The 26464-nt window shown below is 40.2% G+C and overlaps 1 protein-coding gene across 2 annotated transcripts in view; it reads left to right on the top strand.

Moving 5' to 3' along the window:
* Positions 1–397: 397 nt before the first annotated feature.
* The window catches only part of RECK (reversion inducing cysteine rich protein with kazal motifs), a 51493-nt gene continuing 25426 nt past the window's right edge, over positions 398–26464 (top strand). Inside the window, exons 1-7 of one of the 2 annotated variants that reach the window (XM_027721523.2) lie at positions 398–476; positions 3230–3288; positions 9170–9244; positions 13572–13608; positions 17615–17700; positions 19305–19352; positions 20366–20407. In XM_027721523.2, coding sequence (XP_027577324.1) covers positions 398–476; positions 3230–3288; positions 9170–9244; positions 13572–13608; positions 17615–17700; positions 19305–19352; positions 20366–20407 — 426 coding nt within the window. The remainder of the gene's footprint in view (positions 477–3229; positions 3289–9169; positions 9245–13571; positions 13609–17614; positions 17701–19304; positions 19353–20365; positions 20408–26464) is intronic. The other variant, XM_027721524.2, reaches the window with a different exon arrangement.

Consider the following 26464-nt stretch of genomic DNA (forward strand, 5'->3'; position numbering starts at 1 on the left):
AGAAAAGCTGCGGGGTGCCTGTGGCCCCGGCACCACAGAACCGGGACGAGGAGGCGGGCCTGGCCCCATCTGCCCGCCACCCTCTCCCACCGGGCGGGCCGGGCCGAGCCGAGCCGTGGCGGCCAGGACAGGGCGGGACAGCCGCGCTCGCCGCTCTCCCGCTGGAATGTCCGCGGCCGCCGGGCGGAGCGCAAGGGGCGGGGCCTGCCGGGGCGCCGCAGCCAATGGAGCGAGGCCAACGGGTCGCCACAGCCAATGGGCGCGGCGGGCGGTGGCAGGGGGCTGGCGGGAGGGGGCGCTGCCGGCGGCAGATCCTGCGCGTCCATCCGTCCGTCCGTCCGTCCGTGCGGCGGGCGGGGGTCGTGGGGCGGGGCCGGCGCGGGTTCGAGACCCGGCCATGGCGCCGGCGGCCGCTCGGTGGCCCTGGGCCCTGCTCTGCCTGGCGGCGGCTCCGCTGCTCAGCCCCGCGGCGGCCGGTGAGTAGCGACCCGCAGGGGGAGGGAGCGGGGGGAGGCGGCCCCGCGGGTCCCTTTCCACAACATGGCGCAGGGGCGGCGGCGCCCGCGGGGATGCAGCGCCGCGGGACGCTCCTATCTGGCCGCAGCCGCGGGCGCGGTGGCTGGGGCCGGGAAGAGAGGGCATGGCGCCCCGGCACCGCCGCTCCCCCCGCACCTGCCCTGCGCCGCAGGGGAGGGGCAGCGGCGCCGTCCCGGTGCCGGTCCCGCCTGGTGCCTGCCCCGGCTCCCCGTGGAGAGCGCCCGCCTGGATCCCTGGTGCGAGGACCGGCAGCGGCGGGGAGGGATTTCCATGGCTAAGGGCGCGAGGGGTAGGAGGCCGGGGCACGACCGGCTCTCCCTGCCGTGGGGATAAGACCTCCTCTTCTATCCCAGCGGGTTCCATGGCTCGGGGCCGGGGGATGTGTGCCTTCGGCTGTCACACAGGCTGTGGGTAAATTCCCGAGACTGTGACTTGAAACGGTCCAAAGGGGTAAAACTTGATACCTTGGATTGCCATATGTAGGTGTCGGAACAGGCTTTGTATCCCAGGGCTCGTATTCCTTATGGTGTTGCTAACGTTTTCAGTAAGAGGAGTAAGATTGATCGAGGTATTGAGTATTTTAAAAAGTAAAGGCAAGGCGTTTAATATTGAGAAGGGTAGTGGTAAAATAGTTCCCTGTACTAAAGTTGTGATGGCACATGTCTTGGCAATGTTCGTTCACAGCCCAGAAAGCCAGCTGCATCAAAACCAGCGTGCCCAGCAGGTCGAGGGAGGTGATGCTGCCCCTCTGCTCTCGTAAGACCCTACCTGGAGTACCCTGCATCCAGTTCTGGGGTCCCTGGCACAGGAAAGACATTGACCTGTGAGAGCAAGTCCAGAGGAGGACTGCTAAGTTGACCAGAGGGATGGAGCACCTCCAGTGAGGAAAGGCTGAGAGAGCTCAGGCTGTTCAGCCTGGAAAAGAGAAGGGAAGAGGTTATAGCATCCTTTCAGTTCCTGAAGGGAGCCTGCAAGAGACATGGAGACGGACTTTTTACAAGAGTATGTAGTTACAGGACAAAGGGTAATGGCTTTAGACTGAAAGAGGTTAGGGTTAGATTTAATATTAGGAAAAAATTCTTTACTGTGAGAGTGGTGGGGCACTGACACAGGTTGCCCAGAAAGCAGTGGATGCCCCATCCCTGACAGTGTTCCAGGCCAGGTTGGATGATGCTCTGAGCAACCTCATCTCATGGAAAGTGCCTGTGGTGGGGGTATTGGAACAAGATTGTCTTTAAGGTCCCTTCCAACTGAAACCATTCTGTGATCCCATGAGTCTTGACAGGACCAAGAAAAGAAGAGTGGAAAAAGAAGGCAGCACAAGCACAGATATTGGAAAATTGCTTTTAATAAATAGATCACATTGTTGTCACAGGAATAGAGAATACAAAACATTTAATACTTTAAAGAAGAAGACTACAGTCATTGAGGCATTTATGGGCATTTCGTTGTTGTTCAGTAGTTCTGGATTCTAGTGAGGCATGGTTTTGGGAAGAAAGCAGTAAAAAGCTAGTGGAATGAAATATGACATACTCTGGCCCAGATTTCTGTTGATAAACCTACTCATATTGCAAGGACTTCATGCCCAAAATCCTCAGTGGTTCAGTCAAAGCCTATCTAGTAAGGTATTGTGAAATAAGACTTTATATGTGTGGTATCATTGTACAGTATTGCTTTTTTGTTGTATCAGTGTGATATGTAGTTCAGATACAGTTGAGCAGAAATCTGTAATTGTTAAATGATCCTGGATGTGAAGATGTGCATGGTAGTAAAAGCTTTGAAGGAAACCTCTGTCTGTTTCCTGATACACTGGTCCAAATACTGGGAAGTGAGGATGAAAGTGAATATCAAGGTATCAAGCAATTCATTTTATATTGGCCAAGCTTAACCATGAACGAACAAACTATTTGTATGGTAAGGGTAACAAAGCGCACTAGAATATAATGCTCAGAATGCTGCTTTACGCTTTGGTGTTTTGTGACTTCTCAGTGCTTTACTTCTCTTTTTTTTTTTCTCTTGATGTGTTCATATCTCTGCTCTGTGACTTCCATTTAGTCAGGCAAATCCACTCTTAATCATCCATCACTATTGAAACAATTTACAGTTTTGTTCCAAGTTTTTAAGAACCCAGGGTTCAATGAGCAGCTATGTGACAAGAAGTTCCTGCTCTGATTTCCTTTTCCACCTGTTCCTGACTGATTCTTGCACTTTTCAGATTCTGTGACATTATTCAATTTACAGAGACATGTAGTCTCTATGGAGATTTTTGGTGGGGGTTTTGTTCACTTTTTAAATTTACCCTGGGTTAATATTTGTTCACTTTTTTTTTTTTTTAAATTTACCCTGGGTTAATAAATTGCACTGTCTCATGAAGGAATTTGCCAGGTCCCAAGCTAGTGCAAGTTAAGCAACAGAACTGTGATTGAAAGCAGAAGGGGAACGAGATCTCATTTTGGTGGCAGTGAGTGTTCAGTGGTAACTGTGACACTTGTTGAACAGATCTGCATCAGTTTCAGAACAAAAATTTCTTGTGTTCTTTTTCTACCTTCTGGGAAGGAAAATTTCTTGCCGTCATCTCTGGACAAGGCAGATTGTCCTGATAGGACATCAAGTGTGTACTTCTGTTCGGAAGTGATGGTTAAGTGTTTCAGGTCTTCTAAATACTTTTTTCCTTCCCCCTGCTTTTCCATAGGTTTGTCGTGTTGTTATCATGCAAAGGACAATTTAATGTGCCGTGATGTCTGTGAACAGGTAAGCTCGTTTTAAATTTGGTTTTAACTCCATCAGAGTTAAAATCATGCCTTTAGACAATGATGTAGCAACATTAAAGTTATAAGCTAATGATCTGTCTGAATACTATGTGTGAATTGTGAGATGTAATGCTACTGAAATGAGAACTTAAAGGTTTAAAACTGTAGTCCTTTTTCCTTTCATAGTGGAAAATGGGTTCTGCTGAAGGTGAGGAGAAATAGAGATGCCAACCTGAAGTCACAATTTGGTCAAGAAGTGATAAGCATGTTAGGAAATAAGAGGGGTGAAGGTATTTTACAAAATTTCTGGATCTTTTGTGTTTCCAAGTTTTTGGGAATTTAAAATAAAGAACAAGATGCTGGTACTGTTGTTCTGCCAGTTCTTGTTTGTTAGCTAAGCATCTGAGATACTCATTATGATGTATGGCTTTGTGAATGCAGCCAAAATCTGCTCACCTAGTCTGTTAATAGGGTAACAACAAAGAGCTGTTTGTGCTAAATTCAAGCTTGGAAAGTATTTTTCCACAGCTTATGTTTAGACTTGTACCTTTGGGTAGAACGTTATACAGCTTTCTGTATAGTTACCTAAATTTACCTACGTAAAAATTTTACATCAGTAAGACATACATAACATGTATACACAATTTTTGTATTAAAATTGTGTCCTTACATCATACCTGTGTCCTTTTCTTGTCTTCATTACACACTTTGGGTTGTTCAAGCACTAAACCTGATTATGATTAAATTTATATTTGTCTCTGATTTTACTAACAAAGTTTTTACTTTAAATTGCACTTCTCCCTCCCTGATATATCTAGAGAATACAACCAAATCTTCTTTCAGTTTTCAAATTGTTGGGCCAAACATGGAAAAGTGTTGCGGTCTCCTTGCATAAAATATTCTTCCAATCCCTATAATAATTCTTGCAGCCCTTCCAGCAGAAGTTTATCTCTTTGAATACAGGTAAGCAAAACTCTACACGGCATTATACATGAAAGTATAGCAGTCAGTCTCAAAAATTGTATTTAATCTTAGATGTAAGTAAGAGAAAGAGATCCATTCCTATATATAAAAAAGTTAAATGGTAGATTTAGTATCTGCATTGATATGGTATTTGGAATAATCTGTCCAGTTCTTTCTGCTGGTTCATTGGTTTGAAGTTCCTAGTTTATCATGTGAATTCCGGTTAGCTCTTCAGCTTTTTACTGTCAAATTCCATCCCAATTCTGTTATACTGGTTCTAATTCTTGCATAGTTTTCTATGGGTTTTGTAAGATACTCTGATCTTGCCTCATCTGGATGACCCCTCTCTAGTCAGATAATCAGTATATTCAGAGTCTTTGTGGTGAGAGGTTTATAACAAGTCTAAAGCAAGACTGGTGCCTCTCAGAGTGTTCTGTAAGAGCTGGCTTAGTTAACTCACATTAGGCTGGTAGCATAATTTTCTGAGTGATCCTTTGATACAGGCAAACAGCTGGCTGAAGGAGCTGTCTGCTGTTTTTTGCTGATTTTCATGTTCTGTTACTTAACCATTTTGTGCAGCTCGATTCAAATGCTTGGTCTGTGTTGAATGCATTTAGGAGTGTATTTGATATTTACCCCCTTGCCTTAAATGTAAAATTTGTAGGATGAAGGTGTACAAACACAAGGGGTGACTGTAAGGAAACAGAGTTGGTTGAATTGCCTTTTTCCATCTTTCCAAATACCTTTTCTGAAATATTTGCCATGCACTTGTTACCTTGTCAGTACCACCACACTGTACTATCCTGACCTGATAATTTACTAATAATTTTTTAAAAGTGTTTTCCTCCAAGATTTGGTAGTTTAAGCCATAAAACACTGCAGTTGCTTGCCAGGATTGGCAGGGAAAGGGAATAAGCTTGTCCCCATATTTCTATTTAAGTAGTGCTTAGGCAGTGCCTGTGACCAGAGTGCACAGACAGAAATTTGGGCATTGACACAGCCAATTGTTGTGAAGAGTGTCATTAGCAAGTGCAGAAGTACTGAGGTACTTCTGAGGTGCCTGAGACTGGGTGCACCTGTTGTCCCCAGGAGGATAGTCCCTGGTGCTGTCTGGGCAAACACTCATGACATGGTGGAGGGCTTGACCCAGAAGGAGCTCTTGAGGAAAATGTGACCAACCACATCTTGGGCTGTGGGGAAAAGCTGGTGTCTCTCCTTGAGACGGTGGCACTTCAACTGTGGGAGTCATGCTCTGGTCAACTTCCTGAATTTTTGTATAAGCTGAGGATGGAAGCATTGCCTCAGTGTAAATGGGGAGCTAGACAAGCTCTGTGGAGAACCTGCAAGGGCAGTAATCTGGACTATGCATTGCATAGAAAGAAGGATGGCCAGAGGCTGTACTTAGTGGAGAATAAAAGTTTTTGTGGCTCCTGACAGCAGGAAGAAATTTCTCAGCCTGTCTTGGATATGCACTTACAGAATAGGTTTGGGGCCTTAGAACAGGTGAGGAGGAACAAACTTCACTGGGGAGCCATCTTGGCCTAATCAACAGGTTGTAAACAATAGCACCAGGCAGAAGACTCCCTTCTGCAGGGGATGGAGGCATTCATCTGCAGATTAGACTTCCTGTCTAAGGTGTCTTGGTTTTTAGGGGCTCAGATCTAGGGTGTTGCAGGAATTGCAAGGCTTTTTGGACCCTCAGACTGTAATCCATTGTCTGCTCATCTACATGGACACCAGTGATAAAGTATTGAGGAAGGCCTTGCATGAGTAAAAGGTAACTACAGGCCAGGGACTAGGGTGAAAGGCACAGGAGACCCAGTGATGTCCTCCTTGATCCTGCCGATTAAGGAAAAAGGCTTGATTAAGAGTAAGGATTTCTGCTAACTAGTAATTCAGCTACTGTGAGCCCTTTGAAAAAGAAAACTTGGATTACAGGTTTGTTTTTCAAGTAACATGATTCAAACATCTAATTATTCTCCATTCTTAGTAAGTATTATTCCACTCAGCTTTAGTATCATCTCCTGTTCATGATTATTTGATTAAGTATGTCAGATATCATAGCAAAAAATATGTGGTTCTCTCTTTCTTTAACTGGCGTTTTCTTCATAATTTTATTTCTGGGAAGTTTCATAATGATAAATTTCCTGGCAGCATTCATCTCTGTACCGCTCCAGAGGTCTCTATCCACATCCTTCTCCAAGCATAAGGGCAGTCCATCCCAGTCCCCAGGAAAGCACGTTAATGTTTCAAGAATCTGATGTGGCTGAACAGAGAAGGAAGTCATGAACAAGCTTAAGTGAAGAAAGGCTACGGTATAGAGAAGATAGAAGCAGGGAAGGTTATACAAGAAGAATTTAGAAAGGTTGCTGAAGCAAGTAAGGTTATGTTGGGAAAGACAAAGCTCAGCTGGAATTGAGACTTGTAGAGGATGTCAAGGGCAACAAGACTTTAACCACTATGGTAGTAGGTAAAGGCTGAAGAAGGAAAAATGTGCAACTGTTGCTGAAGGCAGCATATGATTTAGTGTCAGCAAACACAGATAGGGCAGAGGTACTGAATGCCTTCTTGCTTTGTCGACAAGATCTCCCAGTCCTCTGTGCATAGGGATGAGGTACAAGGAGATGTACTACAAATAATAGGTGGTGGATGAATTGGGAATTACTTGACCCATACATGTCCGTGGGACTAGATGGCCTGCATCTGAGGATGCTGAGAGAGCTGGCTGGTGTCACTGCAAGGTTACTTGTTCTCTGTCATCTTTGAAACATTGTAGAATTTGAGGGAAGTCCCCAGTGACTGGAGAAGGACAGTGTACCCATCTTCAAAACCAACCAATCAAACAAACAAAATACCCCAAAGGCTGGTGCCCAATCCAGTAAACTACAGACTATTCATCTTCTCTTAAATGCCTGTGAAGATCATGGACAGAGTCCTCTCAGAACACATCTCTTGAGTGTGCAAGGGGTAAATCGTACCTGACAAACCTGATTACCTTTGATAATAAGGCTGAATTTCTGGATGAGGGAAAAGGAGTGGATGTCATTTGTGTTGACTTTAGCAAGGCTTTCAACACTGCTTCACTCAGTATTTTTATATCCATTTGAGGATCATATGGTTTTGATGAATGGACAAATAGATGAGTAAAAAACTGGTTGTATAATCAGGCTCAGAGATAGAGGTTAATGGGTCCTACTTTGACTCCAGACTAATAAGTGGAATACAAAAGGTGTCTGTCCTGTTCAACATCTTTATTAACAACCTGGAGGAGGTGACAGATTTGACTGTTATTGAGTTTTTAGGCGATATGAAGCTGAAAGGAAGCATTGATAATCTTAATGGCAGGACTGTCATCCAGGGGGACTTGGATAGATGAAAGGAATTGGCCAACAGGAACTTTATGAAATTCAACAAGAACAAATGCAAAATCCTGCACCTGGGAAGAAAGAATCATTTGCAACAAAATGAGTTGGAGATTGATTCTCTAGGGAGCTGATTTGCTGAAAAAGGACCCAGGGGTTCTGATACACAGACAGCAAGCTGACCATGAGCCAGCAGTGTCCTCCAACAGTAAAGAAAGCATCCTGGGCTATAATCCCCATTTAGGCAGCACTTCCTGGCCACGCTGAGAATGCTGTGTCCAGTTTTGTCCCCCCTCTTACAAGAAAGACATCCATTACCTGGGAAGAGTTAGCAGAGTCACCCAGAGGAACAGGGACCTAGAGCACATGCCCTCTCTGGAGAAACTGAGGAAGAAGGAGCACCTCAGAGCAGCCTTCTGATACCTGTAGAAAGATTGCTCAGAAGACAGAAACAGGCTCTTCACAATGGTACACAGTGTGAGGACAAGAGAGAGCAGTCATAAATTGAAACCAGAGAGTTCCAGCTGCTTATGAGGAATAACTTTTCCACTGTGAAAACAGAGAGGCTGTGCGTTCTTTATCCTCAAACCTGACTGGATAGAACCCTGAGCAACATGGTCTGGCCTCATGATTGACCCTTCTTTGAGCAAGAGGGATCTTCTAAGATCCCTTCTAATCTGAATTATTTTATTGTTCTATGACCTCAGAAGACTCAAAATACTACTGCAGTTCTTTTTTTACTCTCATTTTGAAACATGTGCTTTTGCTCTCTTGGCTTTCTTTCGATAAGTTTATCATGTTGCAAATTTAGAATAGAACTGTAATGTATTTCTCCTTCTGAAATGCATCTGTTTCAGGTTTTCATGTAATTTCCAGTTTCATATCCCACATTAATAGATCTCTTTCCATCCCTCTTGTTTTCTAGTTTCTTGTTTTAATTTGTATTTTTTTTTTAATTAGACTGCTAAAGGAACAACATCTTCAGTTGCATACCATCCAGTCTAATGAGCTTCTGGCTGTTCAGTTTACTTAGATGGTGCTTAAATTGTTCTTGCTGTGCTGTGGGTAGCATTCATTCCCCTGTTAGTTTTGGTAGGCTCTTTAACTAGTCTAGGTTTTGTTTATCTTTGTTCCACAAAAATTACTTGTTTCAGGTTTTTTTTTGGAAGGAGTTTAGTTGCTTGAGGTCACATAATGTGTAGCAGAAGGTTAATTAAGTAAATAGAGCTGTATAGTATTTTGGGGGGGGGGGCAAAAATCCTCAGTTTCATACTGGCCCTTTACATTCAGTAGAAACTTTTTGATCGAAGTGCTTGAGGAGGAAATTCTCATTCACTCTCAATATAAAAATTGCCTCTTTATAAAAAGCACAACATATCTGAAAGACTACAGATCTACAAAAGAAAATCTCAACTTTGTGTCATATGGATACTAATGGTTAGCCAAAGTTCTCAGAGTTGATAGTAGAGAAACTAAAACTGGTGAAATCAGTTGAAAAAAAGTTTTTGATGTGCAGTTATATTTTCTATGTTTCAAGGTGTGTTTTGTTTCTAACAGATTTTGTCTTCTAAGAGCGATTCCCGTTTGAAGCACTTACTGCAGCGAGCACCTGAGTATTGCCCAGAATCAATGGTAAGGCTTGCTAGAAAAAAATCTTATAATGAGATTTGATCCTCAAAGTAGAATTATTTTTTTTGTAAAACCATCATATATTATGCTACTTGCAATAAGGTGGCTTGTATAAGCTATAAAATGCAATGAAAATCTTATCTGTGTTGTAAAAAATTGTGCTGAGTGATTGTTACTTGGATGTCGATGGCAGCAACTTGAATTAGATCATATGTTCCAGCTTGTGTATGGGACAAAGCCATGAGGTCTTGGTTGGGCTGAGGCAAGGAGGCCCACATAGCTGCACTGAATTGTTTATGGCTTTATCTGAGAAACTGGGGTAATGCTTTTGTTGGATAAGTAAGATTATGGTTTCCTAAAAGTTCTTTAGTATTTCACTAAAAAGATGAAGAATGTAATCTGCTCCTTGTCGAAGGGGTGATCTAATTGAGGAATAGATAAGTACTATCATTCAGACTGTAAATTTTAGAGTCTTATCTCTTGACAACATAGAATATCTGAATACATTTGCTATCTGAAAAGTCTACTTTCTTCTTGCAGTTTTTGTTACTTCTGAACAGTATCAATTCTGTCTCCAGCTAGCCTAGAGCATATGCTCAGCTCAAATGGGCACTGTGTAGGAGTACTACATCTAGGAATAACATTTTATAATTTACTTTGCAAGACTGTGTATGCTTATAGATCCTTTTCTTCTGTGTGTCAAAGTTCCTTCAGCTTTTTGTTTCTGTAGATCATCAAATCTAAGGTCCTGGAAAGTTATAGACAGATGATGTTATGAGTAAAATCTGGCATGAAAACATATTGGTGAATAGCATTTGTTTTGGTGCTGGTTTTCTTTATCTTTCATTCCTTGATAAGAAGAGTAGAATCTTGCTTATATAGTGGAGAAGTACATTTTATAAGACAGGATTGGAGCGTATCTGAAAGGGGGAAAAATGATTGACACGATGATTTTTTTAACTCCCAATTACTGTCTTTGTAAATGGCAAGTTTGCTGTCCAGGGTGGATCTTAAATGAATATCACTGAATTGAACTGACATTTATAAACTTTTGCAAAAGACATCTAGATATAGAATAGTTAACATTTCAACTTAATACCATATTTACTGTTCTCAGATATCATTTGTCTTTGTTGGAGAGGTGTTCTGGTGCCATTACACGGATTAGCAGATAGGTTTAAATTTAATCAGATGGTCTATATTCTGGAGCACTGGTTACATTGTGTTGCGTATATTCCTTCAAGTAAGATGATGGAAAGGATATTGCCTGGTATTAAGTAATGAAGTAACTGCCAACACAAGAAGTCATTTTTATCTGAGAATCATTTAGGTTAGAAAAGACCCTAAAATCATTGAGTCCAATCATCAACCTGCTCATGGAATAAAGAAAGTCAACTGAATCAATGGGATGGAACTAGTAGCGCTAGAAGCTCTTTACCGTGTTCTTTTGATCTCACTTTGACTCTTGTATAAGTGGGAAACTCGCACAGATACAGAGGAGGACAGTTTTAGATCACTAAATACATATCCATTGCAACTTTAGATAAAGTGATTAATTCCTCTGATGGCAGAATCATTGTGTGACAGTATGGGTTCCTCTGTCAGTGTGATTTAATTGAATTTTTCATTTTGTTTTAAAGAACATGTTCAACACTCTTTCATTTAAGGTCCTATGTGTTGGGTTGACCCTGGCTGGACACCAGTTGCCCACCAAAGCTTCTCTCATTCTTCTGCTCAGCTGGACAGGGAGGAGAAAATATAACAAAAAACTCATGGGTTGAAATAAAGAGAGGGAAGGGTCACTCACCAGGTACCATCAAGGGCAAAACAGACTCGATGTGGAGAAATTAATTTCATTTATTGCCAATCAAAATTCAGAGTAGGATAATGAGAAATAAAGCAAAATCTAAACCCACCTTGCCCTCACCCTTCCCTTCTTGGGGAGGAGTATTGATCAGTTGGAAGGCAGGAGAACTCTGCAGAGGGACCTGGACAAACTGAAGAGATGGTCTGATTCCAACAGGATGAGATTCAACGAGGCCAAGTGCCGGGTCCTGCACTTTGGCCGCAACAACCCCCTGCAGCACTACAGGCTGGGCACAGAGTGGCTGGAGAGCAGCCAGGCAGAAAGGGATCTGGGAGTTTGGATTGACAGGAAGCTGAACATGAGCCAACAGTGTGCCCAGGTGGCCAAGAAGGCCAATGGCATCCTGGCCTGGATCAGGAACAGGTGTGGCCAGCAGGACCAGGGAAGTGATTCTTCCCCTGTACTCAGCTCTGGTGAGGCCGCACCTGGAGTACTGTGTCCAGTTCTGGGTCCCTCAGTTCAGGAAGGATATTGAGGTGCTGGAGCAGGTCCAGAGAAGAGCAACAAGGCTGGTGAAGGGACGCAAGCACAAGTCCTATGAGGAGAGGTTGAGAGAGCTGGGGCTGTTCAACCTGGAGAAGAGGAGGCTCAGGGGAGACCTCATCACTCTCTACAACTCCCTGAAAGGAGGTTGTAGCCAGGTGGGCATTGGTCTCTTCTCCCAGGCAACCAGCAGTAGGACAAGAGGGCATGGTCTTAAGCTCTGCCAGGGGAGGTTTAGGTTAGATATTAGGAAGAAATTTTTCCAGAGAGAGTAATCAGACATTGGAATGGGCTGCCCAGGGAGGTGGTGGATTCGCTGTCCCTGGAGGTTTTTAAGATGAGACTGGATGTGGCACTTAGTGCCAGGGTCTAGCAACCACAGCAATGTTGGATCACAGGTTGGACTTGATGATCTCAGAGGTCTTTTCCAACCCAGTTGATTCTATGATTCTTCCTGGGCTCAACTTCACTCCTGACTTCTCTACATCCTCCCCCTGAGCAGTGTGGAGCAGAGCATGGGGAATGGGGGTTATGGCCACTTCATTGGGTATTGTCTCTATTGATCCTTCCTCCTTGTGCTCTTACCCTGCTCCAGCATGGGGTCCCACCCGCAGGAGATGGTTCTTCAGGAACTGCTCCAGCCTGAGTCCCTTCCACAGGGTGCAGCCCTTCAAGAACAGACTGTTCTAGTGTGGGACTCCCACAAGGCCACAGGACCTGTCAGAAAACTTGCTCCAATGTGGGCTGTTCTCCACAGGACCACAGGTCCGGCCAGGAGCCTGCTCCAGTGTGGGCTCTCTGCAGACTGCAGTTTCCTTCAGGGCACATCCACCTGCTCCAGCATGGGGCTGCAGGTGGATTTCTGCTCCACCGTGGACATCCCTGGTTTGCTGGGTAACAGTCTCCCTCACCGTGGTCTTCACCACAGGCTGCAGGGAGATCTGTGCTCTGGTGCCTGGAGCAACTCCTCCCCCTCCTTCTTCACTGACCTTGTTGTCTGGAGGGCTGTCTCGCATATTCTCACTCCTCTCTCCAGCTGCAGTTGCGCAGTAGTTTGTACCCTTTCTTAAATATGCCATCCCAGAGGCGCTGGTAACATCGCTGATGGGCTCAGCCCAGCTGGAGCCAGGTGGAACTGACTCTGTCTGGCATGGGAGAAGCATGGGACATATGTGACAGGTCGATGTCTGACATGTAATTTCTTTTATACTAGCTGCAGTGTAAAGAGTCCCCTGTAGTCAACCTGGGTAGTAGTCTTGGTAATAACATTAATGAGAGAGATAAGGACAACAACTCTTTGATAAGCTTTTCACCTTTCTTTTTTCCCATCAAAAAGAAAGGAACCATTTACAGAATTCTTCTGCCTAATATCATCAGCCTTTTAGCATGACCTGTGTTTAGAACCAGAAGTGCTTTGCAGTTGGGGTGAACCCAACAGCTCCCTGTTGTAACTTCTTATGTTAGTAAACTTTACGTATGCAACTCTTTCTTCCATGTATCTGTCTTTCCCTGAAACTAATTTCTCTGGTCTCTGGGATACTTTAAAACCTTTTTTTTGTTCATTTTCTGTGTGATTATTTGGTTGTTTGGGGTATTTTTAAGGTGATGGAAAGGAATACTAGGGCAATAAGTTTCTTCAGAGACTTGATCCTAGATAAATCTTATTCATTGTCTAAGTTGCTATTTAGTTCTCTAAACACTGGTGGAGAAAGTTGACTAGCTAGTGTTTTCCAGGTAATCACAGTATGTTCTGCATCTGCAAAAATGTTGCTATTGATTCCACAGTCTGTGGAGAGCAGAAGGAAGTGGTACTCAACTTCTGTCTCATAGCACTTCTTCAAAAGATGTTTAAATGTAAGAATTCTTCCAGTCAATTGTTTTAAACCCAGTGAAAAAATGCTGAAAATGGCAGTTTGAGTCTGCTAGAAACCCTCTTATTCTATTTACTTACATTTGTTTAATTGCATTTTTACTTTTCAGAGAGAAGTCTGGGGTTGTATAAATTCTTCTTTACCAGGTAAGATATACCAGTTTACTATTGAATCATGTTGCTTTTTCACTATATACATAGTTTGATTTTGTGTCCTCCAGCTGCACCTATAGGTTTCATGATAATTTAACTTCCATTATGCTTCTATCATAAACTGTATTTGGTGTCTGGTTTCCTTTAGTATACACTGAGTTTCCTGTGCATTTTATTAACACTTCTTTCCTTTTACTAGTTAGAAAATATTTAATATTTTGGCCAAACTGCTGGGCTCAAAGGTTTGTGATCAGTGTCACAAAGTGCAGCTGGAGGCAAGTATCCCAAGGGTTGATGCTGGGTCTAATCCTGTTTAACATCTTCATTAATGATGGAGGTGGAGTGCACCCTCAATGTATTTGGAGGTGATGCAAAATTGAAAGGAGAGGTTGCTAGACCAGATAATTGTGCTGCCATTCAGAGGGATGTTTATTAGCCAGGGAAACAGGCAGACAGGAACCTCTTGAAGTTCCAGAAGAGGAAGTGCTAAGTCCTGCACCTGGTGAAGGCCCCATGCTCCACAGCACATAGAAGGCTGACCCAGCTGGAAAGCAGCTTTGTAGAAACATACCTGGGAGTCCTGGTGGACTGCAAGTGGAATATGATCCAGCAACGTGCCCGTGTAGCACATTGGCCAACAGCGCTCAGACTGCATTAGGAAAATGCTGCCAGCAGATCAAAGGAGCTCATCCTTCCCCTCTAGTTAGCATTGGTCAGACCACATCAGGGATTTTGCGTCCAGGTCTGAGCTTCTTAGTACAAGAAAGCTATGAAGACATTAATGCAAGTTCAGCAAGGAGACATTTTAAGGTGATTAAGGTGCTGGACCGTATACGAGGGCAGGCTGAGAGAGCTGAGAGACTGTGTTATGCAACTAGATGATCTTTTATAGTTCAGGAATCTGTGTTGTACAGATGAATTTGATGAATTATCAGAACTATGGACTCCAGTCAATTAATTGTGCACTGAAGGGGTATTTTCATCTAGAAATGCACACACCTTAATTACCTTGATGACAAAATATATTTTTAAGTGGCTGTATTAAGATTGGAGTTCAGTGTTTCTCAAAAATGCGACCACTTGCCAAGAAAATGCTAACTACAGCTGAAACTTATCAACCTTCTTAATTTGGCATGTATTGTAGTTTGCTTCATTCTTTTATCACAATTTAGTTTAGTTCCAGTATGTCTGAAAAACACAGGATCTGTATCGCACAAAATATGGGTGCCTGATTACTCAGTGGTGATTCACCGGTGACTGTTCAGTGGTGACATTGCCCCTAAAGCTGTACAGCTGTACTAATCATGTGTTTCTCCTGGATACAGCTAGTTATTGCAGCAGAGATTTCTGGAAATCTTGTTTTCATACTGCACATGATATTTGCCTAATGTTTCTTAGATTGCTTATGCCTTACAATATCAATGCTAGTAATAAATATTCTACCAAACATTATTGTTCTGATTGAAAGGAGTCTCCAGCTAGAAATTTATGCGGAAACAACCAACATGTTCTTTTATGCCTAAACCAGAACCTAGTGAGTAGTTGATTTGGCAATTAACTGTACATATGTAGTTAAACTCATGTGCCTGATTTCCATGTAGACAAGCATTTACTTTTGGAACTAGTGTGAAACAATGCGTCAAATTCCAAATTTTTGAACAGTGATTACAAGCTGCTCATGTGTGCACAACAGCCATCTCTTTGACACTTTAAAAAAGATGCTCAACCTCTGAAAAACTAATCCTGCCCCCCAGCTGTAGAAGTGAAAGGTGAGCTGAATTTGCAGTTTTCATGACCTTCACAGCTGCTTTGAACTAGTGTTAATTGGAAAGCTGAGCCAATACTCTGAATAGGTGTAAATAGGATTTCAACAGACCAATAGATTGCTGGCCTACAGTGTCTGCAGAAGGTCTGTACCGTTCAGATGGTACAAGGCCACTTCAAACTGACAGAATACAGGCTACAACCAAAAGCTGTTCTGCACCTTTACTCCTCTGCTCCCTCCACCTGCTATGCAATGCTTACTTATGCCAAGCATTAAGGTTTTAATTTTTATTTTAATAACTCTGTTATGTATTTTAATTTCCTAGGGAAATATGTTCATTTAGTAAAGATTTTGCTTCTCCTTTATAAATTTGCCATTTGTGCATTTTCTTAATTTGCCCATCAGAATGTCATGAAAGACGGATACTGTTAAGACTTTCTATGTCACCCATGTTTGTAAAGATGACCAACTGTATTTTAAGGGCAATTTTCTTCATGATAAAAACCACCTTGTCATTGTTTTCCATTGATTGCAATTATTTTTAATTACTTTTTTTCCCCACTGTTTTCTTATCATTTGAATTTAAGATCATTGGTCTTGCTCCTAGCACTTTCAGTTCCCCTTTTTAAAGCTAAACATCCCTTGTGACTCTTCTGAATAGGCATTTCTGCTAGGCTTAAGAACATTTTTTAAAATTAAGTTGTTCATTCTTTTACTTTCTACTTTGTATTTCTACATAAAGAATATAATTTGTGCACGTAATAAAATACTGCTTAGATTTTAAAATATTCATAGCAAAAATGAGTGATTCATTTTAGTTAAATAATTCCACTTCCAGCCCTAAGAAAAAGAGTGTAACAAGTTTCTCACAGCTGCTGGGCAGCTGCATAGGTCAAACCTTCCCTTTAATTATTTCTGTCTTTAAAGTTACATGAGAAATAGATTCAGGAATGCGTTTTTGTTTTATTTCTGATGTCTTGAAAGTCTTAGAAAATCTGTGTCTATGAATAGATTAAGACAATGAAACAACTTACGGCAGCAATTTGCTTTTCTGTGTAACTTTATCGTAAGAAATGAGGATACTGGCAATAGTGAAATAAATGGATTAAGAGAGACAGGAAGATGTGAAACTTTTACTGGAGAAATTTCTGGATATGAAATCATGTTCTTGGGGAGATAAACGACAGAAGCAGCATTGTGGGTTAACGCCAGTAGGCAGCTAAATACCACACAGCTGTTTGCTCCTCCCCCCACCAGTGGCACAGTGGGGAGAGCCAGAAGGGCAAAAGTGAGAAAACCCATGGTTTGAGGTAAAGACAGTTTATAATTTTAAAATGGAACAGAACAAAAGCAACAAAAAACAAAAGGGAAAAAAAAAAAACCAAACCCAAGAAAAGCAAGTGATGCAAAAGAAAACAATTGCTCACCACCAACTGACTGATGCCCAGACAGTTCCCAAGGAGTGGCAGCCACCCCCAGCTTTTGTGGCTGAGCATGATGCCATGTGGTATGGAATATCTCTTTGGCCAGTTGGGGTCAGCTGTCTCGGCTGGGTCCCCTGTCAACCTCCTGTGTACCACCAGCCTACTTGTGGGTCCATATGAAAACCAGAAAAGGCACTGATGCCCTCTGTGTTAGCAGCAACTAAAACATCCCTGTGTTATTGACAGTGTTTTAGTCAGAAATCCAAAACATAGCCCTATACAAGCTCTGCTGGAGAAATTTAACTCCATCCTGACCAAAACCACTATAGGAAGCTTGAAGAAAAATTAAGGATCATATTCTGCATTCACAAAGTTGGTTGAAAAATGTGGTATTGCAACCAACAACAGAATGCATCTCTAAGAGATAATGTTGCTGATTTTAATTATTTTTCCTGGGATTTTTTTGTCTGCTTATATTTCAGATTAGATAAATTATCCCAATCTAATACTTCCATTGAACAAAATAGAAATTGAACTATTGAAAATAGTTTGCACAAAAAGCATCTTTAAACTCGGTGTATGGAAGGTACTTCATTAATTGCCAGGTTCAGCACTTATGAAAGCACATACTTGTTCTCTTCTTGCTTAAAGTTGGTTTGGAGTTCCAATAAAAATCAAATCTGTAAATAGGCTTCTTGAATGAGAACAAGGTTATCAAATTTGAAAAGGAACTGACTCACATAGAGGGAAGGGAAAACAGTGGCATAGTTTCTCTTTCTACTCTAATATGTCTGTCATCTTATTTTCCAAGGAGTTTTGAAGAAGTCTGATGGGTGGGTTGGTTTAGGTTGCTGTGAGCTCGCTATTGCTGTGGAATGTCGGCAAGCATGTAAACAGGTAAGGCTTTCTAACTTACTGATGGAATCCGTAAAGGTTCTGAAGCTCTCTTTGGTAATGCTAAACTTAATTCCTTGAATTTTTTGTCATGGTATCTACGTAAAAGTTGTTACTTTAAAATAATGCTGAGTGGAAGGCAATGTATGGCTGTTTCTAGGGTCTCTTTCTTTGCAGGGTCATGTTTAGTGATGCCACGTTGTAGTTACTGCCCCAAATAGATTTTTCTGTCTCTTCAAAGAGGTTTTTGGAAGAAAGGGGTTTTTTGGTGTTAATAGTAACAGTATTTTTGTCAAGTAAAAGTTTTAAGCATAATACCTACATTTAGAAATTACCTTTTTATTAAAAATGTGTGAATAATTTTGGGATTATTTTTTCCCCCCAAATATATAAGAATATCTTCAGAATTGAAGAGCATACTCTTATCTATCATCATCCTTGCATCTCAGTTGTGGAGCACATTCACAGTTGTGTCTTAATCTTGACCCAGCAGCCTACTGTAAATTGTTGTCATAAAAAAACCCAATGCTACTTTCACCTGAAAGCATAGCATTAGAACTATATGACAAGAGATGAGCCATGAGTACCCAGAGCAGTGTGATAAAGAGATGAGGAGTGAGTAAACAAACTGGGTACTTTTGATCTTCTGAAAATAAGATACATGTATTTGTTGTCAAATTCATTTTCTATCAAAGTTTTCGAATTTGTCTTAATGTTTAAGTGTTTTCCAGACCTGATTAAAACACTTCTGTTTATTGCAGTGCCCTATGAAATTCTGCTTTTAATTTGATCTTATGATTGTTACATCATTTCTTATTATTCTCTGAATCAGATGCTGTATCATTTGATTGCAGACTCTGCTGTCTCAGAATCTTGGCTGTATTTTGTACTTTAGCAGACTCTGGTTAAAACATTTTCTATTATTTTCATTTATACTCATATACCAATACTTCCCAAATATTAGGGATAATGGGAAATATTTGGGTTTTAATTTTGGTTCTTGAAACTTGAGGGGGTTTTGAAGGCATTTTGAAGAAGGTGATATAGGTCCAAGGTCGGACTTTACCCAGGTATTTTAAATTATTGAAGTAACACGTTAGTAGTAATAATAGTTTTGAATATCTGCCATATGAAAAAGGAGCACGAAATACTCTATAGAACAAACTGATCTGCAGTTTGAAGGGAGAATTTCTGCAATTCAATTTGACAGTAGGAACCATAGTACTGTACATGCAAGAGAAAGGAGATGGGAAAGGGACATTAGCATGCAAAATAGGGAGATCTTTATGCTCAAGTTCTTCCGTTTCCTAAATACTTCCTGTGTTCTGCTCTATCTGATAAACCTTTCACAAAAACAAACTTGCTTTGTATCAACTAACTTGGTGCAGAAATAGGAAGTTTTGGTTTTTAATTAAATGTATTGACAGTCATGGTTTCTGCTTTTTTTTAAAAAAGCTTTAGATGCGTTCTTTAGGTTCTTAAAGGAACATTTAAATCGACCATGAACCCATGGTTGTCATAGTTAGTGTAAAGGTAGAATTGTCTTTATTTTGCAACATGATTTTATTATTTTCTGCTACAAATGGAGAAATTTATCTGTCTTTCAGGCTTCTGCAAAAAATGATGTTTTAAAGGTCTGCAGGAAGGAATATGAGGTATGTGTTTGTGTCTGAACATATCTGACTAAAAATCAATGGTTTTATAAATTCTGTAAAAAGTATACTGTAGAAGAGGGAAAGTCCTGTCTTGTTATAATCATATTTCTGGATATGCTCATTTTCATCCAAATGTAAATCACCTCTCCGTACATTTTTTGTAAAAGTGTAAGTGTCCTCTGTAAAAAGATCTTGGTTTTTATATCTTAGTTTCAATGAAAAAGTTGCAACTTTCAAACTGGAGACATGGCTTCCAAGAAAGTTTATTTCATAGGAGTTTTGATCAAAGTCAGCATTCATTGTGATCATTCATTCTGTCAGAAACTTTTCAGCTTCAACAGTGAGAGAGTCAGCTTAAAAGTGACCTAAAGAAATAAATTTAGGAAAGAGTAGCCTTTTAAGTATCTTAATGTAAAACATTTCAAATATATAACTCTTTTGTAACATCAGTGAAACTGTTAATGCTTGCAATTATTTTTACTGTCTGCTCATAGAATTAATTATCAGGGTATCTTCAAAAATCTACCTTTACCTGTGTTCTTTTTAACACAGTGTGTAGAATTGCTATTCTGCTAGGACTGCTTTTCTTTTGATCTGTTTCTTAGTTGAGAATCAGATTCCTCCTGCCCCATTTCCTTCTGCCCTGAATTAGGTAGTCCTGCATCAGTTCTGCTCATAATCAACAATTCAGGATATCAGACAATTTTCTGTTCTCTTGATTTGAGCAGAATTGGAGCAGCTTTCCTGTTTTTTTCCAGGAAGTGGTAAATTGCTTTTTTATTTTATTTTATTTTTCCTTTGGTCCTTTTATCTAAACAATCTACAGAGTATTTTCCTAGACTCTTCATTGTTGAACTTAGGTATAGGTTGTTCTCTTAAAAATGAATTTTCATTTTAAGTAGTTCTGTCTCCTGTCATGCTATGATATGCTATACTCTCAACATCTGCCAAGCTTCTCCTCTGTTATGCTGGTCTGTTTCCTTCTTTTTTTCTGGTTTTCTGCATTGCTGTAGGAGGTTGGCCAATATGGGTTGAAGGAGAACGTGAGAGGAAAGGTAAGAGAAAAAAGAATGACTTCAAAATGGTGATAGTCATCTTATTTACTTTACCAGTTTTTATCTGGAAGTTTGAAAAGTGGGTTCCTTGCAATTAATCAAGAGTGATCTTGCTGTTGTTGTACAGAAAACCTTAATGCTTTCTATCTCTGCAACACTAAAAGAGAAAGAGAGGGAGAAAAATTATAGTAGAAGGAATCAGTCTTCAGGCTGGTGGAGAAGGAAAGAACTTTTATAATTAAGAGGACTAGGTGTAGTAGGTACAAATAGTGTGTCAGGGACAGAAATTAAGTATCTGATGTGGTAGTTCATTTGTTGTTACAGAGTTTTCTATGACAATGGGTATTACTATGTGTCTGAGCTTAAGGGACAAAAAGTTGTACTTACAATGCTCTCAAGAGACTCCTTGGTTGTATAAAGTTCAAGGATGTTTTGCCCAAGATAGGAGATTCCACAAAATACTTCTGGAGGGAACCTGCAGTTTCCCACACCCTAGACATTCTTTCTCCTTTCTTGAAAAAAAAAAAAAAAAAAAAAGTTCCTGGTGCTTTGGTGTGTGTGTCCTGCTCCTTCTGTAGTCTGTGAATAGCTTCTGTGTCTGTGACCAGTACCGTACTTTGCATTCGGTGGGGTTGGCTGGGGAAGACACTGAACTGGGGAAGAAGCGGCTACTTCAAACTGAAAGAGGTGACATGAGATCAGAAACAGCTCGTGAATCACATAAATACAATGTCATATATACTGTGTTTGCCTTTGTGTTTAAGAATTCATACTTTGCTAAAAATGAGGATCCAACTTGAGAATTAGTTCACAGTATAGATCATAGTGCTTGTTCATCAGCTCTCAAGTCTGTTGCTGAGGTATTTAATATATAAGTACATGACATAAAAGTAAAAACTAGATTAATTAAGGGTGTAAAAGTGTAATTCCCTTTTTAGTAAACACTTTTGTAACTTACCAGCTTTCTTAACTTTCTTATATACTCACGTAATGATTTCCCGGAGGATTTTCACAAGCTGGCCTAGAATAGTTGACTGAACTCTGCGTAGTACTTATCTGTCATCTTTTGGAATTAGGGAAGCAACTTCATGAGTTACCCTTCATCTTCCACTGTTAGTGAGTGTGAAGAATGAGGTAAGTCTTCAAGGGTAGAACATAGGGTTCAGAGCAGTGAAGAAAAACAAACTCCAAGCAGGAGGCGCCACCAAGTTTTGAAGTTGCTAAGCGGAGTCTCAGGTTGTATAGTAGCAGAATCACTTTAGCATTGATGTGCCAGCTTTTCACAAGATTAATTGAAGATGCTTTTTCTGCTGATCATATGTTTCTGGGTTACTTTTACTGTAAATATGTATGTTTCTTTTAATTTGGAGATTTTACACATTTTAGAAAAGAATCGTGTTGGAATAAGCTATTAATTTTTGATCAGTGCATTGAAGAGTGCATGTCCTGTTAAACAGCTTTTATTTTCAAGTAGCACTGCATACAGAAATGGATAAATTTAACACAACTTGCTGAGTATTTTTAAGTGTTACCAAAAGATATTTTATTTGCCTTCTTTTGAAGAATTTTTTCTGATAGTCCTTTTTCCCATCTTCTGCCTCTCAGATACTCATTTTGTCATCTTCATTTTTCCTCTAGTTCTATGTATCTCAGCTCTCTTATCTTTCACTACTTCTTCCAGCTTTCTGCTATCCTGTTCATCTTCCTCTATAAAGAAGGTAGGTAATAGTCAAAGAAAGAAGAAAAAAAGAAGTGGAGACGGTATGGATTGTATGTAGGATTTTCTGATTTTCGTATTTTAAAAGTTTCATGCAAAGTGGAGGGTCAGTTTTTTTAAAAGACTACATGGAATACGGGTAGCACTAAAATTTCCATTAGATTGCAGCTCTTGAGTCTGTACGCTGCATACTGTGAATTCACCTCTCTGCACACTAAGAACTCCGGTTTTTACATCATGTGTTCCGAATAAGACATTCAAACTTCTCTGGTTAATTTGGCACTGTGAGAGCTTTACTGCAGTTGAGCACTATTAACATCGGCCAAGCAGTCAAAATACAACTGGGAATGTCACCAGTTATTTGACTTCTACTCTTAAAACTAGTTTTGATGCACGGTAGTGAATGCTTTTCATATCTCTGTACTGTTTGAAGGTATTTTTGCTCTCACAGATTTGAGCACTCTTTAGCCTAATCTGACTTTGGTTTTTTACAGTTTTTTAAACACAGAAACTTCAAATGCAATGTCTGCAGCTTCAAGTGCTGTAATTCAGAGAAGTACTTACTCTGCTACAGTAGTGGCTTGTCTTATCGTCTAGGGTCATATGATCCTGCTTTATGCTGACTACTAATTACTGCTGCTGAAAAATGCAGTCAGCAGTTTTTAGCCTGTATCTAATTGCTCAGAGACAATAGATAATAAGGAACTGTTTAGGACATTGTTTAGCTGAAGGTTCCTAAACAGTTTTAATGAACTACTAAGGCATTTGGAGTGTGTGTGGCCTCTGGAAGTACTGTTTTAGGAATTCAGGATGGACTCTGACACATTGTAGATAATGTTGTCATCTGCTGGTTCCTTTTGTCTCTCTTCTCTGCTGTTCAAAGAAGGTTGATAGAGCACTCAATGATCTTGCCAAAATTTAAGTTGCACTGATTTTGTTCTACCTTAGTGTGCAAGTGTTCTCACTTCTTCACTTGCTTACATAATTGAAAATCTTGGCCTTGTTAATTACTGCAAGCTTTTAAACTTCTTAGAATGTTCACCAGCATTTGACACTTCAGCTGACTCCACTAAACCTTAGTATGTCATCAGTTATTTTCTATCAATAAATTTGAAGATTAAATGAAGTCAAGGAGAGATTAGTGTGGTTTTCATTGCATAGAGTGTATTTAATTAAATTTAATAAATTACTAGTGAATTTGTTAACTGTAGATAATACTTAAAAATTAAGATGGCCTTAATTGGATAGGATCTAGATTCAAATATTTGCTGTGGTTAGGTTGCCCAAGCTGACAGTACTAAACTTATTTTTCTGCCAAAGTTAGTAGCATACAGATACCATGATACTTTTTAGGGAAGAAAATAATCTTTTTTGGGGTTTTAGCAGAATACTCTTTAATTTCTGGTGTGAAAGAGCAGCTTCGCTGTTGTTTTTCATTCAAAACAGAAGAGGCAGCCATTTAGAATAAATGTGCTTGTAATATGAAAGCATGTCATACAATGCAGAGGACTTCTTCCTTCAGCAAAATGTTCTGTGCTGTTTGTGTTTGGGTGTGTGCATTTTGGTTTTTGAGCCGTTACCTGCAGCTGATGAGCTCCAAAAAGAGCGAAACCAGTTAGGTCCTGCAGTACTGGCTAAAATCTTTCTTCAAGAGGGTTCTGGTGAGGAAGACTGAACAATGTTTTCTGGTGGATAAACCTCAGTAGCCTTTTTCAATTTTCATAACACCAAAAAAAAATCTTTGAGACTTTTTCCTTTAAGGTGTACATGGTTCTGTTGCCCATGTCTGCCTGCCACTTTCCACTCCTTCTGCTTATAGTGTCACTGACTTTAATAACCAGTTTCAGAAACATCTGTCTTTAAAAAAAAAGAGAAGTCTGGAAGATGGGATTAATGCACCAGTAAAACAAATCATTATGGTTTTGTTTTAGAAATTTCAATATTGACATCTTTGTTCACTTAGTAATTTAATATTCAACACAAGTTGAAAATGGAGTATGTGCACAGTATTGACTTTTTACCCTCATTTTCCTAAATCTTGATGACTTGGTTGTTCTTTTAAAAAGAACATCCTTTTCTCCTCTTTTGGTGTTTGTGTTTGGTTGGTTGATTTAGGTTTGATTTTCCTTGCCTGTATCTCTCTTTTGCTTTGTTTTCTCTCTCTTTCTGTTCTGACAGTTCAATAGCAGAAGGATGCTTGAGTGGGAAAAAAAGCTTGTGATTTCTTAAATATGAGAACTACTTTATTAGAGATAGGCATCAACCTTGTGTTCTAAAATGAAATTATGGTTAGTAATTCAAATCAGACTGCCTGTCTGATGCTGTTACCAGCTTTATTTACAAACAGATGATTAGACATTAATTCTTGTTTTATATTCCCTCATGTCTCTATAGCTACACTCCTCACATGTGTACCTGTACTTTTTGGGTAACTGAACAGTTATCCAGACCTACACAAAAAGCAAAGTCAGCACCCTCACTGACACTGTATTCTGTGGTGGCTACAGGCACTTACAGTTTTGTGAAATATGGTGAGTTGCTGTAATAACTCAGTGCAGCTGAAGTTCTTCCTGTGCCTTTCTGCAACTGCAATTTTTCCACACATATTCCCTCCCAATGCTAGCCCTACAAATATACTTCTTACGTCTGGCATCTGGCAGGTCCTTCTAAAAGATGGTATCTAAAAAAAGATTGTTCTATTTTATTCTAGCTTAGTGTTGCCTGTTGAAATTGGTAAATTAAAACACTAGGAGATGAGAAACATGAGTTTTCAGCAGGGCTACTGAGAAAGATCAGGTCATGAGAAGATGATGTAAAGGTGATGTAAAGGCATACATAAGACTGTACAACTGGGAACAGGGACAGAAGAGTTGTAAACAAGGTAGAAAAGAGAAGTAAGACCACCTCCTCCTAACAGAAATACAAGGACAATTACAGCAATTCAGCAGTCTGTGGAACTACAGTTTTAAAATACTTCTAAAATAAGAAGAATACTTACTATCTGGTTAGGGCATCCTGCCTATATGAAATTGGTGTGTAAAATTGCTGTGAGAAGATAATTTTGTCTCAACTCAAACCCTTCCTTAGAGTAGGAACATTAGTAGACACCTTAATCTCCTCAACATTCTCCTCTCTTCTGTGTCCCTTGAGCTAACAGGGCCACTGACACTGGCCTGAACTGCTTTTTAATCACTTTTTTGTATCATTCAATTTTTAAATATCATGACAGTTTTTATCTGAGTTTATTGCAGCATTACAGTATAAATCTAAGTATTGTTTGTGCTAACAGTGTGATCAACTACTTGGGTGTAACCATGACAGAGGGACTTCAGACTTTTCAGCAGCCTCTACAGTCCCAGTGCATTAAGTAGTAAAGTTATGGTGTTGCTTTCTACCTGGCTGGTTTGTATGCCACCTTCTAGTGCTTGATACAGGGTGGGTGTGGAGAAGTCTAATTCCAACAGCTTCTGAGGACAGTCAGTTTTGGGTCAGAGAGATGTTGTGCATGGCAACTCCTATCTGACAGTTGTTTCTCTTTTCATATATGAAAGGTCCCAAAGAAACCGGGTGGCCACATCAAAACAGTGCCTTTCTGATGACCAGTGCCTGGCATCCATAGAGAAGGATGTGTGGTGCTGTAAAAATTACATGAGCCTTTAGGCAACAGTATGAATCTATTCTTTACAGATGTAGGATGGTGACTCTGTCTACATGTTCTTTTTCCCTTAATTTTCTTGTCCCTCATCTGTGTTAAACAGATGGATGAATTACATGATTTGCTTTGTGTGTTGTAAAGAGGGAAAATCTAAAGTTAATCGGATGAAAAGTTGCTACTGGGATGAGGAATGTTGCTGCAAATTCATTCTTAGTCTCATAGAAATTATGCAGTATCCATGCTTTTGGGAGAAAAGATCTAAAATTTGGTAGGGGATATTCTTGGAATGAAAATAAAATGTCTGAATTGTTACTTTGTGAAGTTTGGGGTTTGTTTTTTTTTTATGTAAGGCAGATTTTTCAATTTTTGTGTGAAGTGTACTCTATAGACCTGTTCCTTTTTCATGATCACTAAAATTATAAGTAGTTGCTGTTCATGGAAAAATAACTTAAATTTTCAAGTTAGATTTGTGTTTATTCTCTTAGGGTCATTATTTCAGTGCCACATCTACCATGACTTATCCAAGGTTTAAATTAATTTCTGACTTTTAATAGAAGAAATTTTATGCTGATCATTACAGTATTGGGACTGTCCTCTTCAAAATCTTGTGCTTAACTGTTATTTCACTATCTAAAAAGATATTATCCAAAAGGTGATGTAATAGAGACTATAGAAAACAGGATGG

Source organism: Pipra filicauda, unplaced genomic scaffold (assembly GCF_003945595.2).
Source record: "Pipra filicauda isolate LSUMZ 115617 unplaced genomic scaffold, ASM394559v2 scaffold155_size1731166_pilon, whole genome shotgun sequence".
Lineage (NCBI taxonomy): Eukaryota > Metazoa > Chordata > Aves > Passeriformes > Pipridae > Pipra > Pipra filicauda.